General features: G+C 45.1%; 1 protein-coding gene across 5 annotated transcripts; it reads left to right on the top strand.

Moving 5' to 3' along the window:
* Nucleotides 1-878: 878 nt before the first annotated feature.
* nsd1b (nuclear receptor binding SET domain protein 1b) lies at nt 879-20,636 on the top strand. 5 transcript variants are annotated; one of them, XM_047343378.1, is made up of 24 exons: nt 879-1,050; nt 2,931-3,835; nt 4,346-4,484; nt 4,831-5,003; nt 5,166-8,295; nt 9,232-9,344; nt 9,481-9,736; nt 10,449-10,549; nt 10,867-10,909; nt 11,050-11,309; nt 12,284-12,421; nt 13,045-13,168; nt 13,482-13,682; nt 13,772-13,951; nt 14,058-14,214; nt 14,824-15,029; nt 15,136-15,248; nt 15,433-15,579; nt 16,312-16,434; nt 16,591-16,707; nt 16,831-16,972; nt 17,404-17,510; nt 17,650-17,851; nt 18,040-20,636. In XM_047343378.1, the coding sequence occupies exons 2-24, from the start codon at nt 2,948-2,950 to the stop codon at nt 18,951-18,953; spliced, it is 7,974 nt and encodes a 2,657-aa protein (XP_047199334.1). In that variant the 5' UTR covers nt 879-1,050; nt 2,931-2,947; the 3' UTR covers nt 18,954-20,636. The 5 variants fall into 5 exon arrangements, with proteins under 5 accessions (XP_047199334.1, XP_047199333.1, XP_035035084.2 ...); XM_047343377.1 differs by lacking the exon at nt 879-1,050 and adding an exon at nt 1,113-1,214; XM_035179193.2 differs by lacking the exon at nt 879-1,050 and adding an exon at nt 1,827-2,019.
* Nucleotides 20,637-21,226: the final 590 nt, after the last annotated feature.

The raw sequence follows: 21,226 nt of genomic DNA, 5'->3' as shown, positions 1-21,226 counted from the left end.
GCCGAAGCGCGGCGCTGTTTCTGCGCTGCGCAATCCCGCAGCAGGCCCCGTCCTGTCTGCCTGTCTCTCTCTCTTCTCTCCCCTGTCTGTCTCGACGTGTCTCCCCCCTTTCTCTCCTCTTTCCCTTTCTAATCAAACATTTCCTGTTTAAAAAAAAGACGGAGGCTGAAATTCCAAACGCAGCTCACGCAGATCACGCGTGTTTCCGCCCCAGCCGAGTAAAAAGCAAACAGGAGGGGAAAGAGGTGGAAGCTGGTGTTATTCGCCGTGTGTGGCCGCAGGAAACGTCACAAATAGTCTTATTATACTCCTGCAGGGATTCGTCTTTTCCTCCACAACCATCCAGTGGAGCTTGGAGCTGCTTTCTCTCCACGTCACTCTCATGTTTCCCCTGAGTTTCCCTGAGCAAGAGGAGGGTCTGTGCGCTGCGGCCGCGTCGATCATGAACCGCAGCTCGTTCCCACACCGACACCCGGTGACAGGGCTGGACTGAGAGAGAACAGGGAGGGGGGTATTTTTACACCTGAAACATGCCCCTGCTCGTCCCGCATGCCCTCGCTCGCATACCGTGTCCACATCTAACAAATGTGGAGAAATCCTGCCCCAAGAAAACCAAACACACCAACGCAGAAATCTCGCAAAGGATCAGCCTCAGTCTCTCCGGCCGAGGAGGCTCTGTGGCTTCCTCTCTGCAAACACACTCGCTTCCCTTCATGTGCATCAAAAGGAGACACAAAATTAACACAATCGAGGTTTTTAAGTGGCACCAAGTGTCGTGGTTCATGCTGTCAGACGATGTTTGGGCACGCACACACACACGCACACACACACACACACACAGCAGAGTAGTGCTTGTGCCTCAGTCTCCCTCAGTCGTGTGTCAGGAGCGCACATGAGCCTTCAGCAGCCACAACATGTAGAAACTACATGTTCCTGCCGTGGCCAGGACTCATCCAAGACCCTGACAGGCTCATCTGACACCTCCAGGGCGCAGGAGTGGTGCGCTTTGTGGGCTCAGATCCTCCGTGGCTGGGTGAACTTTATATCGAGGCATGCATTAACACTTTGTGGCCTGTTCTTCTGTGTGTGTGGTGTTTTTTTTCTTCCTCCTCTAAAAGACTGGAGGACTCCATTTTGAAGGGACCGGGTGAGCAGCCAGAGCAGTAACACAGCAAGTCGTCTGAGGGGGAAGGAAACTCATCTTGTTTTTCCGGGTACAAGCCTGCAGCACCATTTTCACTGCTCCTCAGATGGTGATAGTGATAGTGAGAGTGGTGGTGGACCTTTTTTTTTTGCATCACTTCATTTATTAGTGTTTTCATCTGATCTCCAAGTGCGCGTCGGGGTGGATGAGGAGGATGGTGCCAGTTGTTGGCACAAGTTTGGGCATGTGACATGTCTTGGTGATGGCAGCCTGGTGAAGGTTAATTATTGATGCTGGTAATTAGGGGAAAGGGCGGGGCGATTTTTTTCTGTTGGAGGTGTCGTGTTCTTTGCCTTTTTTGAGCTGTTTGAATATTTTTTTTTTTTTCCTATCTTGTGGAGAGATTTACGGCCCCTTCCTCTGAGATCCACGCGGTGGGAGGGAGGCAGTGGTGACGGTGCGCACAGCAGAGGAAAAGAGTGACTTTCCTGGGGGGGGGGGACAGGCGAACAGCCTCTCAGCAGAGCAGACATCCACAGGCGGTGGATTATAAAGTTATGGGCATCATCACTGAGCAGTAACAAGGGGGAGTGTCGTTGGAAAGAAGCGCAACACTCTCGATTTTCTATTCCAGGGGCCGCTGGACCAGGCTTTAGCGCATGTAGAGAGGAGGAGGGGGGTGAGGAGGAGGGTGAGGGAGCGAGCAGGAGGAGGAGGAGGAGGGAGGGAGAGTGAGTACGTTTCACAGGATCCAGGCCTAGTAGTATTGCCGCCGGGACTCTCCTCATCCGCTTTCAAATTTTGGCAATTTGGCGCATTTAGACGCCAAAATGTGCGGGTTGAGGCCCGGTTCTGCGGCGGGCGACACCGGAATGGTAAGATTCCCGCGACGGATCCCGCGTCATGTGGCGTTTTCTGCGTGATTTTTGTGTTGTTTGTCTGACACACACACACACATCGCCTGCATCTGTCGGAGGAAAGCCTGTAGAGGAGTGTGTGTCCGTGTCAGTGTCAGTGTGTGTGCGTGAACTTGTGCGCCGTCGTGTTTGCATGTTATGTGGCGTTTGTGTTTGTGCAATCGAGGAACCGCTGCAACCCGCGAACGACGCGCGGATACACACACACCTACACCCTCACGCATCACGCACACCTTGGCACACGCGCGTCAGACACACGCACGCGCACGAGCGGGTCCATTTTATTTCCAGGTCGCCGGCGTTTTGCAACGTCGGGGTTGACTTTTCACATGACGCGCCATAATAATGATGATAATAATCCTCCTGCAGGAGACGTTGTGGATACTGTGAGTTTGCAGGCGGCTGACCTTAATCGGGGTTGATGTCATTTTCATCATATCGCGATATTTGTTTCCTGGGAAGGCTTTTTTTCTAGCGGGGCTGCGGTGTTGGTGCAGAATCTCTCCAAAAATGTCACATTAGGCCGATCAGCTGTTCAGTGAGTGTGTTTGCGCTTTTATTTTGACATGATGTCACGGTATAATGTATTACTGATCCGTCTGTGCTGTGCATCTCTGCTGTCACTTTGAATTCCCAGCTGCTTCACTAAGATTGATAGAAAGACAAAATGATGCCCTCTTACGGGAGCAACAACCTAAAATCACAACTAATTTCAAATGTGATTATAGTGGAAGTCCCTGAATAATAATTTTTTGCTTATTGTAACAATGTTTGGTGCAAGAAGAACCATGTTTACGTTTTAAAGTAATACAAACCAATGTCTTCCTGTTACCAGGGCCTTACACTGACAACCTCTTTTCACCTTTCAGGAAGGAACCATGCCAGCATGAGTGGGCCTCATGTAGGCCCTGGAAGAGACGCCCATCAGTCCATCTGCCCTTTGACCCCAGGCCGTGACCTCTCCACCCACTCAAACTCCACCAGACATCATGACCACAGGTTCGGCCTAACCATGTCTGCTGCCGCCTCTTCCCTCAAGCACGCATCCCTCTATGGGTTCGCACAAAGGGACCACCCCTCCTCGTCCTCCTCTTCATCTTCCTCCTACAGTCCTCTGAGGAGGCTGCAGCATCTCACCACCATGGTGAGCCAGCCTGACCTGGTGCTGCCAGTGAGGGAGCCAGAGAGGAGCTGGGAGTGGGGGACACCTAAGAAGGAGAGGGGGAAGGAGATGGAGATGGACTCCTGGGCTGATTGCACCGGCAGGGATTATTCTGTGACCCAGAGTACAAGCAGGGAGGAGAGCTTTGGTCACTTCTCTGCTGGACGAAAACAACCTGAGGTCCAAAGTGGAAGTAGAGATACTCCAGCAGCCAATCAGAGCGATCCTGTCACTTCAGAGAAAAAGACGGACAGTTGTTTCTCGGGCCCACCTAGCCCGGCCTTCTCACTTGATAGCAACAGCCCCTTCGCGAATGGCTTCCTCCATTTTGAATCCTCTTTATTCGAGGATGACGACACCAATCAGGTGCGGGAGACGGTGTCACCCATCGAAGTCTTGCAGGAAAAAAACGAGAGGGCAGGGAATACTCTTCAGTCAACTCCCGGAGATGTAAATCTGAACTCCAAGGATACAACCCGGTCATCAGCCAAGGTCGTCACCCGGTCCCAGTCCTCAGGTCAACGCAGGAGATACTGGGACGGCTCAGATGATGAGTGGGAAAGCGACACCGATCTGCTCCTGTTTATGGATAGTCCATCAAAACATTCAATGGCAAGTTTGACCCCTATAGGCATATGGCTTTCTATCTGGTGCAGAGAGACACAACATAGTAACATTTCAATATTGCCCTTTGTCAGCAGAACATATCTTTTGATGGATCACATAACTTTTTCCTCATGGAACTTGGAACAGTTCACTGCTTTAGACCTGTCATAACAGAATATTAAATACAGATGTGACCTGGCTCCAAAACTGTAGCTCTGTCATTCATAAACACTATTGCATTGTTTTTACAAAGAGGTAAATGAAAACATTGACTTCTATTCGTGATTTTGTACAACACAGATTCCTTTAACAAAAGCAACACCATTTCTGAGTAATTACATTTTGTATTATACATGTTGACATTAATGTCTTTGACAGTAGAGTAGATGCACATCAAAATACAATGGTCAAGATGGTTACAACATGTTTGGCCAAAACACTTGTAGCTCTGACACAGCACATTGAGTGATAATACATTTTCAGACGTCTGATTGTTCTCCATGTTGTCGTCAGCAGAACAGCGTGAAGAAAAAGTCTTTGCCGCCTGTGAAGTTTTTAGAGGGCGAGATCATTTGGGCAAAGTTCAGCCGAAGACCTTGGTGGCCATGTGAGGTGATCATTGACCCCGCACAGGGAGTCTACCACAGACTGAAAGGTGAGCCTGGAGCATTGTTGACCTACTGTTATTACCTGTTGACTTACTGATACTGCCTAGACTTGCTGGTTGCTTTCAGGTGTGTGATATGTCCTATGGATTATTTTCATCATTTCATTGAAAAAAATGTAGATATAACATTACAAGAACAAATCCACAGAAATATTTACCTGTTAATCACCTTGTGACCATGTAACAGCATTTATATTGTGTTATAATATTATATTGAGTTGCATTTCAAAGCTTCCTGTGCTTTGTTGATGCAATCATGTACTTCCTGTACAGGATGCTGTGGTGTTAACTAGCATCTCATGGGGTTGAGGCTGAAGTTTTGTTGTTGTCCTAGAGCCCAGTGAGCGGCCCTGTCGGCTTTACCACATCAAGACCTTTGGTGAGCCAGTGGAACACGTCTGGTTGGAGGAAAAATCAACGCACACTTTCCATGGAGGCTTTGAATTTGAACAGCTCCTCCTAATGCGTCGGAGGGGAAAGCAAAGGGAGAAGAACTCTAAATATACTGTAATTATTATTTTACTAATAACGAGTCGCTGCTGGCATACTAGAATAAAATGTTAGTGTAATTCATAATAAGTGTTCGACAAAAGAAAGCTTACATATTTAAAACCGAATGTGTTTTTTGTCTTCTGCAAGCTGATACATCTTTTCTTTGCCTGTCTGCAGATCGCAAAGCGTTTTCAGGAATCCTGGAAATCCAGTGTGGCAGAAGCTGAATCTATTCTTCCAGAGAGATCCAAAATGACTTCTTCCATTTCTGTGTCCATAAATGATGGCTCCCACAACAGTTCCATACTGGAAAAGGAGAGCAAGGCCCTTTCAACCTCTTCTCCATCCCCTTCACCTGTCTCCACCCTGCCTGAAACGCTACACGGGATCAATGGATCCCTTTCGTCCCCTGTTATTTCATCCCCAATAACAACTCCAGCAAAGTCAAGCACTTTAAGGAAGTCTTCTGGCAAGAAGAAACCAAGTAAATCATCAAAAGACACGAAGAGTAAACACTCTAAAGGATTGTTGCGGAATAGCCCTGACCAATCAGAGAGAGATAATGGAGAGTGTCCATATTCTGACCTTGAGTCAGTGCCTAAGATTTTGTGTCCTAAAGCACTTGAACGTCAATCTAAGCTACTTTCTACTCCGCCGACTGTTACAGTTGTCAAAGAGGTGAAGAAGCAGCCAGAGATTCAGAGTGGTCTTTGGTTCAGTAAATCAGGCAAAGACAGGCGACCTAAAACAACCAGTCCAATGTCAGACCGCACTCTCTTTAGTAAGGCATCCTGTAAGAAAAAGAGCTTACCTGCTGTTAGTAAAAAGATGCTGGTTACATGTGTCTCCTCTAGTGGTGCTATCAGTGACCAGTCAGGGATGTCAGACAAGCATAAAACTCTGGTACCTGCTGAAGCAAATCTGCCTGCTGGACAGTCAGAACAGTTGAAGTGTAAAAACACTCCAGTTTCCAACAGGCTATTTGGTACAACTGGCAGTCTTGCTGACCACTCAGGACTGTCAGACAAACAGAGGTCCCGGGTCTCTGTTGAGGCTGGTGTGCCCAATGACAAGTGTGGATACTCAAAGTTCATACAGACACCCAGTAATATAACTGACACTGTTATTGACATGTTTTCTGACCAGTTTGGTAGCTCAGATGATAAAAAGTGCCAAAAGCACAGTATGAAAGTTGGTATCAATGACCAATCCAGATTTTCAGAATGTCTCAAGCGTGTCAGTCAAACTGAACACCCTGACAATACGGCTAATAAAAAAATGCATGTAATTGATAGGATTTCTGATCAAGCAGAAGAAAAAGAAAGAAACAAAACTCCAAAGCTATCCACTTTAAATGTTGACACCACTGACCCACTTGCAATTCTCGAAAAGCAAACAAGTCTTGTCTCTAAATGTAGGCTGCCTTTTGTCAAATTAGTTCGCAAGGAAATAGAGGGTAAGAAGTTCCAAAACTCCAGTGTAACCATTAGTCCAGCTGACCAACCTGGATCCACAAAGAAGAAAAAGACCAGAGAAAAGAAAGAGACTAAAATTTCCTCTAAAAAGTCGGACAGGGTGGATGACAAGACAAGTGTCTCCATGGATAAGGCATCCAGTTCGGAGACCATTAATGTCTCAGTTGTGAGGTTAAAAGCAAGTGGAGGGAAAGGTATGCTTCAACTCTCATCAGAATCATCACAACAGAAAACTACTGTGGTCTCCAATGTGGCCAGTGTGTCTGCTGATGAGTTAGGTAGCCCAAAAGCTGAGAGGAAATCAATATTGAATGTCAGCCCAAGCAATGTGACGTTTTCATCCTCTAATCAGTCAGACCAGTCTGAAAGTAAAAAGATTCCCTCCTCCAGTGCAACAAGCATGTCTTCTGACCTGTCAGGCAGCTCAGCACAAACAATAACTTCGGTCACTAGTAAATCTTCCAAGGCAATTCCTGCTACTCAAGGAAATTTGGTATCTGGGAATGCTTGTGTTTCCAAAGTCCTATCTTCTGAGAAATCCAAGAAAGTTGTCCAGAAATCAAAGCAGGTTCCAGATGAAGTGAATAAAGTCCTACTTGAGCCGCCTGCCCACCTCCCAGCCAGCAGTCGACTGCTGACTAGAGCCCTAAAAGCCATGCAGGAGGTGGAGCAGAAGAAGCAGGAAAACGCTAAAAAGCAGGCTGAGCACAAAGAACTCTTAGATGCACTTAGGGAAGTTAAAGAGACTGTGTGTCATTCAGCACGTAACTCATCTCGTGCTCCAAAGACCAAACTGAAAATTAGCACAAAAATAAAATCTCTTAAATCTAAAGACAATGGTGAGCATAATCAGGATACGTCTTCTAGCCGTAGCAGCCCCCCTGCTAGGTCTTCTGATTCAACTGACATTGAAGCTGATGTAAAAAGTGAAGCAGAAGACCACTCAATATCCTCAACCCCACCAATGGACTTCATCCCCCTCACTTCTAAGGTGAAGGAAAAGAATGACGATCATTCCTCTGCCTTATGCTCCTCATCCTCACCTTCTTCACCATTCTCTTTCATGAATGCCTTTAAAAACGTGGAAGAGGTATCCTTCCAGTCTGTGACGAGTGAGGGTAATGGTAAACCCGTCTCTTTCAAACCAGATACAAACTACAAGTTTAGCACTTTTCTCATGATGTTGAAGGACTTGCATGACACTAGAGAGCGAGACGGGACCCCTTTAGAACTGGACATTGGGCCACCAAGTGCACATGTCAAGGAGGAGCCCTCAGTGATGCCTGGGGAGGCTAAGCCGGCAGGGCAAGATCAGCAATTTAAACATCTTGGTACAATTTCGAATTTAAGTCCAGACAAAATCACCATCGCACACAGTGTAGACAGCAAAAGTCAGACTTGGAAGAGGCCCTATAACAGAAGGAGCGGCTGCACTGGAATGAAAAAGAGATCCAACCGCAAAGTGCCTTGTCGTCCTGCCAGGTCTGGACCTGGTTTCCCAGGACTGGAGTCCACATCAAGAATGGCATCACTACCAACAGCGGACTCTTCATCACGCATGGACTGCTTATCGCGAGTCCAGTCCCTGTTGGGCATGCAGGCCAGCAGTTGGGAGAGGCACCCTGGAGGCAGTGAAGGAGTGGTTCAAGATGAGGCGGATGAGAGGTGGAGCAGGGTTAATCTACAGAATCTACAGAACTTGGTGCCTTTGGAGCAGCAGGGATCTGACACAACGCTACATCTGGGACAGCCGAATGGCTTTTTTGCAGGCCGCACCAAGACTAACCCAAGCTTCACGCACAACGCTGGAGGACGCGAAAAGGCTACAACGGGTAAGTCTAGTTGGGTTGGCCCAAATGCTGAAGCACAATCTGACCCAAATCTGCAGCATTGCTACCTAAGCGCACACAAAGACCAGCCTCAAATGCAAAACGATTAAAAAATGATCACAACACAGTAAATTCACACCATCCAGTGGGATAACACGAGGGTATGGGCCCAGTCAACAACTGGGCTGTTCAGTCACAGATAATATGATCTGTTTGATTTCATGGTAAACAAAAGTTGTAGTCCACATCTAACTCACTGTTTATAAGAGGTTAGATGGAGGTGGTGTTGGTGGCACATGGCCAGCTGTTTCAAACTTTGAAAACGTAAGATGCAGACAAGTAGCTCACAACATGAGTTACAACAAAAGCAGTGCATGGCACAATACTTAAGCAATTTGGTGTTTGGACAGAGGGGAGTGGATGGTTCTTTAGAAGTTAACCCTAACCATTACAATCCTTGCACAAGCAAAGCCCTCAGCCCACACTATGGGCCTGCTGGTGCTCTTCTTGGTTAAGGGTTTTGTATGTCTTACAGAATTGGTAAATGTTGATTTAATCCACAGTTACCTAGTGACTTTGCAAACAATGTGCTGTGCAACCCAATACCTCAGTCGTACTCAATTAAATATTGAGATCATCCACCTCACGAGACTCTTGGCTTTCAAAGATGAACGAAGACCAAAGGAATCACTTATCTATGGTTTTATACAGAAGACCAGCTGATTGTCAAAATTTAAAGTGTCCTGATATAGACAAAAATGGACTCCTTGTTGTTTATTATCATTTATTAAATTGACTATTCAATTGTCATCCACTATATCAGCATTCGAGTGAACTGATAAGTTGTTCAGAATAAATATACATTTTTATAATGTTTTGTACACTAAAAACAACAACAAATAAATAGTGTCTTTCTCTCTTTTCTCTTTTCTTTTACAGCACATAAACGAATAAGAAAACCAAGCAAGCGGCTGATTGAATTGACTGAAGAGTACGATCAGATTTTCTCTACAAGGAAGAAAACCAAAAAGCTTCTCCAGTCAATTGGAAATGTAAAAATCACACAAAGTCAGATCTGTTATAACTTTCTTATTACATTGTCGTTATATTTGCATAATGCTGGCATTGCTATTATTATGTAAAAAATATATCTGATTGACAATAGAATCATGTCATTTGTTTTCTCAGGTCACTCAACCCATTACCTCCATGTCTGAAACCCCGGGATCGGACAAGAACGCACACGACCACCCATCCTCGAGCTTACTTCCTGAAATACAGACGCCACCTCCTGAGGAAATTGCTGCAACAACGTCCTGTGAACTACAAATCCCCAGCACTGAAAACAAGTCTCCCCAAGATGCACCGGTGCTTTCCATCGACACACTAACCCCTCCTCCTGAAGCTGAACCCTCACTCTCGGGAGGCCTCATCAAAGACAGCGGTGAGGCAGCGCTTGTGGTTCTTGCTGGTTAACTTAACTGCATTTGAAGTCACAAAGGTTTTCTTTTGAAAAAGAGTCGGCTAAAGGGAAGCCTTCTTGGTAAATGTGTGCACACTACAATTCTATTCCATCCGCCCATCCCACTCTTTTAAATACAATATCCGAAGAACACAGTAAAGGAATTCATTCAAATTTAGCATTCAAAGGTCAACGTCACTTTGATCTCACAACACTAATTTTTCAACCTCTTTTATGCAATATCTCAAGGTTGCTATGAGGGTATTTATTCATCTCATGCACAAACATTCATTTTTACTAAAAAATCACAAATCAAGGTCATTGTGATCCGTATTTATCAGGACGGAGGTAATTTCATCACATCTGGCACGATCAAGGATGTGCTTATTTGAATTTGGAGGTCAAAGGTCAAGGTCACTGTGACCTCACAAGTCATGTTATTGGCAACATCTCAAGAGCACATCATTTCTTTTGTTCATTATGTCATTATACCTTCAGTAGCACGACTGTAGAAGTTGTTCGGGCTAGTAAGGTACACTTGTTTGCTTTTATACAACTACATATGACAAAAAAGCAGGAAATTCTGTTTGTTGCTTTGATTTGTGCCGAATAAAACTTTTACATATTGTTTTTGAAAATGTGGATGATCCTCTTCATGTTGAGTCTTAACCTGACTGTGATGCTCGGTTGACAGGAAACGCTGTTCTGCTGGCGAAGAAGAGGAAGAGGAAGCCCACTCAGAAGATCCTGGAGTACTGTCTGGAGACCGAGGCTTCAACAGGCCCCAAGAAGAAGGTACAGCATGGCCATGTTGTGTGTACAACTATTCACGTGTGGTTTATCTGGGACATCTGTCTGAGTAATTATACTCCGAGGTACCAGCGCAGTACAATCCTCTGTACAATCCAGTGAGGTCTGATGCAGTAGCTCTACTATAATTCCTGATTACATGAAGATGTAAATAGATGTTTATAACACAGTTTATACCCTCAATATTTAAACAGCTAATTCAATGAAGATGGAAAAACATGATATTTATTTGTCTTCTCTCTTGGTCAGACCAACACATTATCGTGGACTGTCCTTGATTTTTGATGTTTCTCTTGTCACAGGTCAAAACACTGAAGAACAATTCAATTGCTGCCCCTCAATCAGGTCAGTAAATCATCTCAAAACAATATATATTGTGGTGTAGTTCATCATAATAATACATTTTTTTATTTATTTTTACATCTCTTGAACTTCATTAGTCGTTGTGTTTTGTCTGTGATACCTGATGTCTATTTCCCTCCCAGATTCCGGACCACCATCTCTAAAATTAAAGAGTAAGCGGATTACAGCATCGACCTCCACACCGCCCACCCCAGAGGTTCCCACCTGTACGTCCACTCCCTCCATCCAGACCTCTCTCTCTCCCAGCGCTCCTGCACCCGCCGCTTCTGCACCAGCTCCACCCGAAACCAACCGGGTGGAGGCGGTATCTGAAGATGTGGATGCTCCTCAGCCAGAGGACTGTGAGGCTCAGGAGGTCAAAAGGGACACAGCAGAGTCAGAGGTCAGACATCTTTACTTTGGTCACAGATTTGTTTTTAACTCAACTGGCCATAAATTCAAACTGACACATATTTCATCACAGTTTTTGGCCTCGGAGTAAAATCAGTTTATGATGTTTGTTTAAATGAACCCTTTGTCAAACCATATGTCGAAGAGCAGAGGTGCCCTAACCCACTGTGGTTCAGGCAGTAAGTCAGTCTCTAAGCAGTGGAATGAGTTTGGATCCTTGATTTTATTTGGCTTATTATTGAGTCACATTTTGCAGTAATTGTATAAAACATTGCTCTGACGTTGCCTCAGATATTGACTCAAGAAAGCTTAAACGGTGAGGTTGGTAACATTTTGTGGAACTGCTGAAGATATAACCTTTTAAAAAATAGCTAAATGATCATTCCTGTGGGGAGAGTAGGTTTTTGCAAAGAGAGAACATAGTGCATTTGTTGGGGAGTATCTCAGTCGTGTATTTGTGATGTGTGTGTGTTTGTTTAAGGAAAGTCAGCTAGTGCGACTCATCAGTGAGTTTTTTAAATAGTTTTTGGACAACATCGATACAGTATATCAAGTTTAATTACTTAGACAGCACTTGCAAGCGGAATCCATTCATTATTGTTTATTTATGGGATTTGTTGATGAATTTTCTTATTGAATGTAGAATTCGATCAGACTTATCCTTTAATGAGAGCAGAGCCGGGTGTCAGCTGTGCATTGGTGATAAATATATCAGTAAAGCTGTGTCTGATGATCCTTTGCTCCAGACTAAACATTTTAGTGATGTGTTGCAGTGCTGTATGATAAAAGTCACATTTAAGATCTGTAGTGTATTATTTCTCCTCATCATAATTTTGCTCATATATTCATTTATTTACATCCTACCTCCTGATCAACTTGCAGCGTGATTCCTGAGTGATTCTGAGACATTTGATGAAATTGGGGGCCCTGATTTCCTAACAGTGAGTTTATCCTCTGTCTCATAAGGGCGACACGTCCAGCCTGGATCACAGTTTCTCCTCCACGAAGGACGACTTGATGCTGTGCGACGACCCACGTTCACCCTCAAGGAAGATCATAGGGGACCGAGGAGGCCCCGCCTCCATGAAGGAGAACATATGTCAGGTGAGGTCGATTCACTGAGCTGCACCCTCTTCACACTTTCTGCAAACAATGTAAACTTTCCTCTGAGGCTTATTTTCTCTTCATTCAGTCCTCAGTCCTTCAAACCCACTTTGTTATCTAATATGTATGTTGCTGTGTCTGTTCTTTATTTAACCAGCGGAGTGTTGAATAATAGAGCAGTAGGTCAGTGTTTATCTTTTCTGTTTAATTTCTATGGTACGGCCATGCCTTACATCTCAAGGAGGAAATGATATTTAATGAAACCATAAAAATCAGGCATTGTCATTTTTTCACGTGATGCAGGCTACACTCTTCTCTTTTGGTGTTGGGTAGATCCTTTAACAGCAGTGAGAAGTTTTATATTATAAAGCAGCATCTTATGTTATCATGGAAAATAGTGTTTATTTTGGTCACATTCATTAACAGAGCTGTTCCTAAATGACTTTACCCTAAGAACACATTGTACCAGTCCGTGGATCCCCAGTGAGAATGAAGGGATAATACCATGCTTTACCCATCAGACCACAGGAAATTATACCCCAACACACAGGAACACTTTCGTAGCTACTCTGAATCACTGTTTGTATGGCCTGTCTTAACAGTATGCTGTGTTTTTCTGTCAGGTGTGTGAAAAGACGGGGGAGCTGCTGCTCTGTGAGGGTCAGTGCTGTGGAGCCTTCCACCTGGCCTGCATCTCCCTGGCCGAGGCACCAAGAGGGAAGTTTGTCTGTCCAGAGTGTAAATCAGGTTCGTCTGTGTTATTATATCAATTTACAGTGAAACTTTTACTACCTGCAAAAATACAAGAGCTTATTTTTTGAAAATTTTGAAAATATATAAATAATAATTTTAGCATTTAAATTTCTCACCTCGAAGTTCTGGACCTCCAGAACACTTCATAAAAAGGTTTGAAGAAAGGACAATATTCCAAGAAATCTTTGTTCTGTTATACTTATAAATTAATCTGTGTGATAAAAACTTTATTACATGATGTTAACATGCACTAAAAATTTAACTAATAAGGTCGAAACTAACTTCATGATCTTTTTTTCTCTCCCAGGCGTCCACACCTGCTTCGTATGTAAAAAGCGCAGTGAGGACGTGCGGCGCTGTATGATCCCTGTGTGTGGGAAGTTTTACCACGGGGAGTGTATCGCCAGCTTCGCCCCGACTGCGCCTGTGACCCGAGGCTTCCGCTGCTCCATCCACGTGTGTCTCACCTGCTTCATCGCCAATCCAAACAGCTCGTCCATCTCTAAAGGTAAACAGAGGATCCGCTGCGATGACTCCTTCACCCTCTGCACCGTCCTTGTGCTGACCGTCCATCTGTCCTCTTGTCGTTGTCTGTAGGTCGTCTGGTGCGGTGCGTACGCTGCCCGGTGGCATATCATGCTACAGACCTCTGCATGGCGGCAGGCAGCGTCATCCTCTCGAACAACAGCATCATCTGTCCCAACCACTTCGCCCCCAGACGTGGCGTCAAGAACCACGAACATGTGAACGTCAGCTGGTGCTTCGTCTGCACAGAGGGTACGACTTGGAGTGGAGTCATTTCAGCCCAAATTCTGAAGCCTCAGATCAGGTCAAACAACGACTAGGAGCGCTGTTTGATGTGTTTCCTTCTCCTGTGCTCCAGGGGGGAGTCTGCTGTGCTGCGAGTCCTGTCCCGCTGCCTTCCACCGGGAGTGTCTCAAAATCGAGATGCCTAAAGGCAGCTGGTTCTGCAACGACTGTAAGGCTGGGAAGAAACCTCGCTTCAAGGACATCCTCTGGGTGAAAGTCGGGCGGTACAGGTCAGTGACCTTGATTGTTGATTTTTTTTATTTCTTTTTAATAAACAGAATCATTCTCCTGTCTTTTCACATAACATAAAGGTTTTTTCAGGTAGCATCACTACTCATTTGTGGTTTGTTGCAGACATTCACGTTCTCCTTTTTCATTATCGATTAATCTGCTGATTAACTTATTAGTTGTTAGGTCTTTGTAACATCAGAAAACACTGAAAATGACCATATTCCGAAGCACAGTGGGACTTTATTTAAAATGTTCCTTTTGTTCTTTAAAATTTTCTTTGAATCAACTAATTGACTAGTAGCTGCAGCTTTAGTTTACTCATCAGCCTCGATGGTGCACTGTGCTGGTGCTAACATTGCAGCTATTATTCCTTTTCCTCGTCATAACAAAAGTCTTTTATTATTACACAAAATAAACACAGATCAGTTTATATAGTAGCTTGTTAAGAAAATAGACGCGCACAGTATGAGCCATCAAAAGCTACGGACAACGAGGTGTCTGACATAGACACAGATGCAGAGTCACTCCTGCACACATTAAATTCTTGATCTACTCTCATTTTACAGTTCTGTTTATTTATTTTTACCTTTTCCCGCCCCTCTGTAAAGGTGGTGGCCAGCAGAGGTCAGCCATCCCAAAAGCATCCCAGAGAACATCCAGCGGATGAAGCACGATGTCGGCGAGTTCCCTGTTCATTTCTTTGGCTCCAACGACTACCTGTGGACGTACCAGGCCAGAGTCTTCCCTTATATGGACGTGGACGCCAACAGCAAAGAGAAGATGGGCAAAGGTGTTGACGCCACCTATAGGAAAGGTATCCAGTGTGTTCAGCAACGTGGTCCCTTTAGCATATCCTGAAAGTTTGTGTCTTATTTCCACGTGTTAGTTTGGACTCGGTATGATGAGTTTTCTCTCACCAGCTTTGGAGGAGGCGGCCGTGCGGTTTCGAGAGCTGCAGGCTGAGAAGGAGCTTCGGCAGCTTCAAGAGGACAGAAAGAACGACAGGAAACCTCCTCCGTACAAACATGTTAAGGTCAGGGAGGAGACGTGTGCTCTACTTTTTTTCATATTCGACAAAGCTGCAACGTTCAGGGTTTCCTCAAATTTGAAGCAGTGTTTGAGTTTAAAGTTAGATTTTTAAATTATACCTCCAGTAACGAGCCTTAGACGTGTTCATCCTTACGTCATGTTTGCTTCTACTTTTCTCACTCATTCAGGGGAATCGACCAATAGGAAAGGTCCAGATCTTCACAGCCGACCTATCAGAGATCCCGCGGTGTAACTGTAAGGCGTCGGACGAGAGCCCCTGTGGCATGGACTCCGAGTGCATCAACCGCATGCTGCTGTACGAATGTCACCCACAGGTACAGAAACACCTCCATCACATTAGCACAATGTCTCAGAGCTACGGAATCGTAACGGATCATTATCAATAAAGTAAAACTGTAAGAACATGGTGAAGACAAGGACTGTTGTTGTCCTCTTTGTGTTTTCTGCTACGTCTGTCTTCATAGTATGTGTTTGTTTACTGGTTGTCCGATTGTTCTGAACACGATATCTCAAGAACGACAAGAGGGATTTTCTTTCTAATTTGGTGCAAACGTTAAGTTGGACTCAAGGATGAACTGATTAAAATGTTTTGGTCAATGGTCAAGGACATAGTGACCCTTATATTGTGAGAGCGATATGTTAGTAGCAAACCCAATGGGATATTCAGTACATCTGGCACAAACACCCACTTGGACTCAAGGATGAACCGATTATAATTTGTCTTAAGAACACCTCAAGAAAATCCTTTCAAATTTGGCACAAATGTTCACATAGACACACAGATTTTATTTTGGTGGTCAAAGGGCACAGTGGCCTCGCCAATATTTTTGGCCTTTTGAACATGATTTCTCAAGTCTGTCTTTAGGGAATTTCTTTAAATTTTGACCGATTGTCACTTGGACTCAAAAGATTAACTGATTTAGATTTCAGTTGTAAAAGGTCACTTAAGAAAATGTATATCGACTGAGCCTGCACTGGTCGATGAAGACGTACAACTGCACGCAGGGTGGTAGCTCCAGTTTGATGTCGACCCTCTGAACCTGCAGGTTTGCCCGACAGGTGAACGTTGCCTCAACCAGGCGTTCACCAAGCGTCAGTACAGCCAGGTGGAGATCTACAGAACACTATCCCGAGGCTGGGGGCTCCGCTGCGTCCATGACATCAAGAAGGTAAATACAACACTCTCATTAATGGTATTACCGCTACTAATGCTACTCATTACTGACACTGATACTTCCACTGTTGTACCGTTCAGCGACCGCTGTTCAGTGGGGACTGGCTCAGGCTAAATAATGAACGTCCGGCGTCCTGTGTTGTTCTCTCAGGGTCATTTTGTGAGCGAGTACGTCGGGGAGGTGATTGACGAGGAGGAGTGCCGGTCGAGGATCAGACACGCGCAGGAGAACGACATCTGTAACTTCTACATGTTAACTCTGGACAAGGTACGCCGTGTGTGTGTGTGTGTGTGTGTGTGTGTCTGTGTCTGGGTGTGTGCGCTTGCCACAAGAAAGGTTGTTTCAAACATGTTAAACTTGTGGGGCTTTTTATGTGTGTGTTCGTGTTAGGACCGGATCATTGATGCCGGGCCGAAGGGGAATGAGGCTCGCTTCATGAACCACAGCTGTCAGCCAAACTGTGAGACCCAGAAGTGGACGGTGAGCGGAGACACTCGGGTGGGACTGTTCGCTCTCGTCGACGTCACTGCAGGTACACGCTGCTTCATTTACATTAAAAACAAACACTTTTAACAAGCTTGATCAACAGCTGTCAATGACTGAAATGAGATGCTGCTTTTTGAATCAGAAACATAAAACAAATGCTTAGTATTTACAGGTTAAATCTCTGAAGTCTTCCTCATTCCACTTGTTAAATCCACTTGATTGAAAAAGAACCATTGATTTGAGAAAAACGAGAAAATGATGGAGCCTCATGTGTGGATGTTTATATAGATATTTAATTTCACTAATCTTCAAATATTAACATTGTTTTTTGTGGTTTATGTTCATTGTGTGTACACAAAAACACTTCACAACCACCAGTTGATTCCAATTCTAGCTGAAATTGCGATGAGGCTCCAGCAGTCTGAGTCAAATCTTCCACAGTTGCAGCCTCTCTCATTTGTGTGTGTGTCTGTTCAGGCACTGAACTCACCTTCAACTACAACCTGGAGTGTTTGGGCAACGGGAAGACGGTGTGTAAATGTGGAGCACCAAACTGCAGCGGCTTCCTGGGCGTCAGGCCAAAGGTGAGGCCGATGACACAACATAAATACCACTCTGTGATGTATTGGTTAACAGTTCATTGTGGTGGAGGTTATTTTTGAACGATTTTTTTTCACAATACAAGTACAGCTATTAATCAAGTCCTTTGTCCTCTGCAACCAGAACAACCCTCCGTCTGAGGACAAAGGTCGGAAGCTGAAGAGGAGAGGCTACGGCAAGAGGAAGAAGAAGGTGGTGGTGACCAAAGAAAGAGAGGACGAGTGTTTCAGCTGTGGAGACGGGGGACAGATGGTTTCCTGTAAGAGACCTGGATGTCCGAAGGTTTACCACGCTGACTGCCTCAACCTCACCAAGAGGCCAGCAGGTCAGTGACTCTGCAAATCATTTTCAAAGTTGCTTTTGTACTGTTATCGTGTTTTTAATGAATTTTATCCTGTTTTATTGTATTTATCTTTGCTTTTTCTGTGAATTGGCTATTGAAATAAAGTTCAAAATTTTAAAAGCGTATCACTTTCCTTTACATTATTGTCTGTGCCTGTATCATCGTTGCAGGTCGCTGGGAATGTCCATGGCACCAGTGCGACATATGCAGTAAAGACGCAGCGTCGTTCTGTGAGATGTGTCCAAGTTCTTACTGCTGCCAGCACCGCGACGGTCTGCTCTTCATCTCCAAGCTGGATGGGAAACTGTGCTGCAGCGAACACGACCCCTGTGGGCCTGACCCACTGGAACCGGGAGAGATCCGGGAGTACACGCCTGAACCGAGAGCCCTGCCCTCAGGCCTGGGCATGGCCGTCATCCCCTCTGCCGCTCCTAACGCAACCGCCACTTTGAACCCGACCACCAGAAGGGTCCAGGAGATCAGCACCAGTGCTGACACGTGTGCTGCTGAGTCATTTCCTGCTTTTTCAATCCCGGTGCCCATCACCATTCCCGTCGCCGCTCCCGCCTCCTCACCTCCTCACCCGAGCAGCTCTGATGCTCCCAGCAGCCCGCAGGTGTTCGACCTGCCGCACTATTCGCCCATCTCTTCGTATGAGGAGGAGAGGGACGTCTTAGAAGAGGAGGAAGAGGAAGAGGAAGAGGAGGAAGAGGAAGATGAGGAGGAGGAGGAGGAGGAAGAGGAGGAGGAAGAGGAGGAGGAGGACGAGGGGGAGGATGAGGGGGAGGATGAGGGGGAGGACGAGCTGGCAGAAGTGGAGGAGGATTTAGTGGAAGAGGGTGAGGAGGGGAGGCAGAAATCAGATTCTAATGAAGAGGATGGAGAGTCAGTGATGGACGAGGAGGAGGAGGAATACCTGGAAATCAAAGATGATGAGGATGAGGAGCAGGAGGAGGAAGAAGAAGATGAAGAAGAAGAGGAGGAGGAGGAGGAGAAGAGAAGAAGAAGAAGAGGAGGAGGAGGAAGAGGAAGAGGAGGAGGAAGAAGAAGGAGGAGGAGGAGGAGGAGGAAGAGTGACATTTAGTGGATTATTATTTATAGTTGCACAGGACATTAAGGCAGAACAGGCAGACGTAAACAAATGGCGATCAATCAGTCACATTACACATGCAGCCCAGTCTGTCACTGTTTGAATCCGATGGGCAGGTGAGTGTACGGAGGAAACGGGACTCACTCCACCCTCGCTGACCTCGGTGCACGTAACCTGCTGTAGAGACGGTTCCTGACACAGTGACTTTGCACAAACTGGCTGCACCTTCACATGTGAGATCCGATAAAGAAAATTATCTGGAACGTAAAACGTGGTGTTTGTGAACATATTTCACTCTGATGTTTTCTCCCTTTTCTTTTTTTTTTTACCAAACTTTTACCCGCTGGTTTGTTTTCCTCTGAGTAGTAGTTCAGGTGTCGTTTCCTGTACGTCAGCTGAGTCGACCCGCAAAAGCTTAAAGTAGTTGGAGACAAGTTGTTGTATCTGGTGTGTCTGTGTTTAGTGTAAGAAAAGACTTCACTGTCGGGGTGGAGAAAAACTCTTCAGCCCGTGAATCCTGAGACACGATGATCACCGACAGAATCAGAGCAGCGCCCCCATCTGGTAAATGACTTCTCCTCAGTCCTGTGTACGTCGCTGCAGCTGGATTGGCGGCGGTGTTCACAAAAGTATGAGGGAAAAAAATAATCATGGATTTGTCCGTAAATAAACCAGTTGCAGTCTGGATGGCGGCGGAGTTCACAAAATTATGAGAACAAAATAATCATGGATTTGTCCGTAAATAAACCAGTTGCAGTCTGGATGGCGGCGGAGTTCACAAAATTATGAGAACAAAATAATCATGGATTTGTCCGTAAATAAACCAGTTGCAGTCTGTTTGTGCTTAGAGACATGAACATCGCTCCAAATGAAACGCCACGACTGGACTGAAATGTGTTGTTGGACTTTGAGTTCAGTGATGTGAAATTTGGGTTTTATTGGACACATACAGGCTGAGTTGACTTCAATCTACAATAAAGCACCTCACGCAGGAGTCTCCACTTCACCTCCAGTTCTTCTCCACGTCTCAGATCATCAGATGGTGCTTCAAGATCAGACCCCCGACGGAAATGTGATGGCGATAAGTTTTGGAATCCAAGCTGCCAGGGGCCAGAAGGAGGAGGAAATATTCTCTACACAATGTCATGCCAAAAAAAGTGTTTGACTGAGTCTGAGTCTCCATGTCAGGGTGGGAGAGACATTATTTAAACTGAAACGTAAAAGAAACCAGGAGGTCAATTAGCAGCTCCACGGCTGAGGCAGAGTGGACTGAAGAAAGTTTATAAACTATTGTGACGCACAAATGAGGGCGAGTGGGGCAACAGCGCCCTCGCTCCTCAGGCTCCATATTTTAAAAAAAAGTCTCCACAACGGAAAACGACGGACTGCTGCCATGTTGCTTGCACTTCTGTATGTGTTCTTGCCACATGTGTTTCACTCTTCAAGCTTCTAATATCGTCTGTGTGTTATCTGCCAATGCCTTAGAGTGTTTTTTCTTTGGAGCTATTTTGAAGGAATGCTTTGGCCCCTGTGAGAGCCAGGTTCCCCTACTAATGCCTTTTTACAGTTGCCCAACAAGCAATGTTTCATTCCAGTGTAATTATGACCTGTTAGATCTCAACCATTGACCTGTTAAACTGCTATATAAATATATAATAAGAAGAAGTTATAAAATAAGCCCTTTGTCCTGGTCTCATGCTTTTTTCCCCCTGCGTTGGCGACAGCCAGTGGCAGGAGGCATTAGGTGTTTTCGGGTTGTCCATCAGTCCCATTCTTTTGAACGCGATATCTCAAGAATGCCTTGACGGAATTTCTTTAACTTTGGTGCAAACATTTACTTGGACTCGAAGATGAACTGCTTAGATTTCAGTGGTGGAAGGTCAAAGGTCAAGGTCATGGTGGCCTCAAAACATCTTGAATGAGATATCTCAAGACTGTCTTGGGGAAATGTATTCAGCTTTTGATCAGCTGTCATTTGGACTCAAACATTAACTGAGTAGATTTCCGTGGTCAAAAGTAAAGGTCACAGTGACCTGATCTGGAAAAAAAATGCGTAGACGAAAAACTGGTGGAGGCATACAACTGCAGTGCTATTTCTTTCCTTGGGCCCTGTACTTTCAATGTAGTCTATCTAACCTGTTTGTTTTTAATTGTACAGAAAATCAACTACACTGCAGTTCAACTTAATTATATAGAGTAACATTGTAAGATGGTATAATTTTTTAACTAGACGGGGAGATGACTTAAGTTATTTATTTTATTTTGTT

This window comes from Hippoglossus stenolepis, chromosome 15 (assembly GCF_022539355.2).
Source record: "Hippoglossus stenolepis isolate QCI-W04-F060 chromosome 15, HSTE1.2, whole genome shotgun sequence".
Lineage (NCBI taxonomy): Eukaryota > Metazoa > Chordata > Actinopteri > Pleuronectiformes > Pleuronectidae > Hippoglossus > Hippoglossus stenolepis.
The sequence above is the reverse complement of the archived record's forward strand: the minus strand, read 5'-3'. Positions and strand labels throughout refer to the sequence as shown.

What these genes read in the sequence shown, in the direction of transcription:
- nsd1b (XM_047343378.1), top strand. Translation starts at nt 2,948, where the DNA reads ATGAGTGGGCCTCATGTAGGCCCTGGAAGAGACGCCCATCAGTCCATC. An exon ending in AGAAGAACTCTAAATATACT is followed by an intron (nt 5,004 to 5,165) that starts GTAATTATTATT and finishes GCCTGTCTGCAG; the next exon opens with ATCGCAAAGCGTTTTCAGGA. An exon ending in AGGCCTCATCAAAGACAGCG is followed by an intron (nt 9,737 to 10,448) that starts GTGAGGCAGCGC and finishes CTCGGTTGACAG; the next exon opens with GAAACGCTGTTCTGCTGGCG.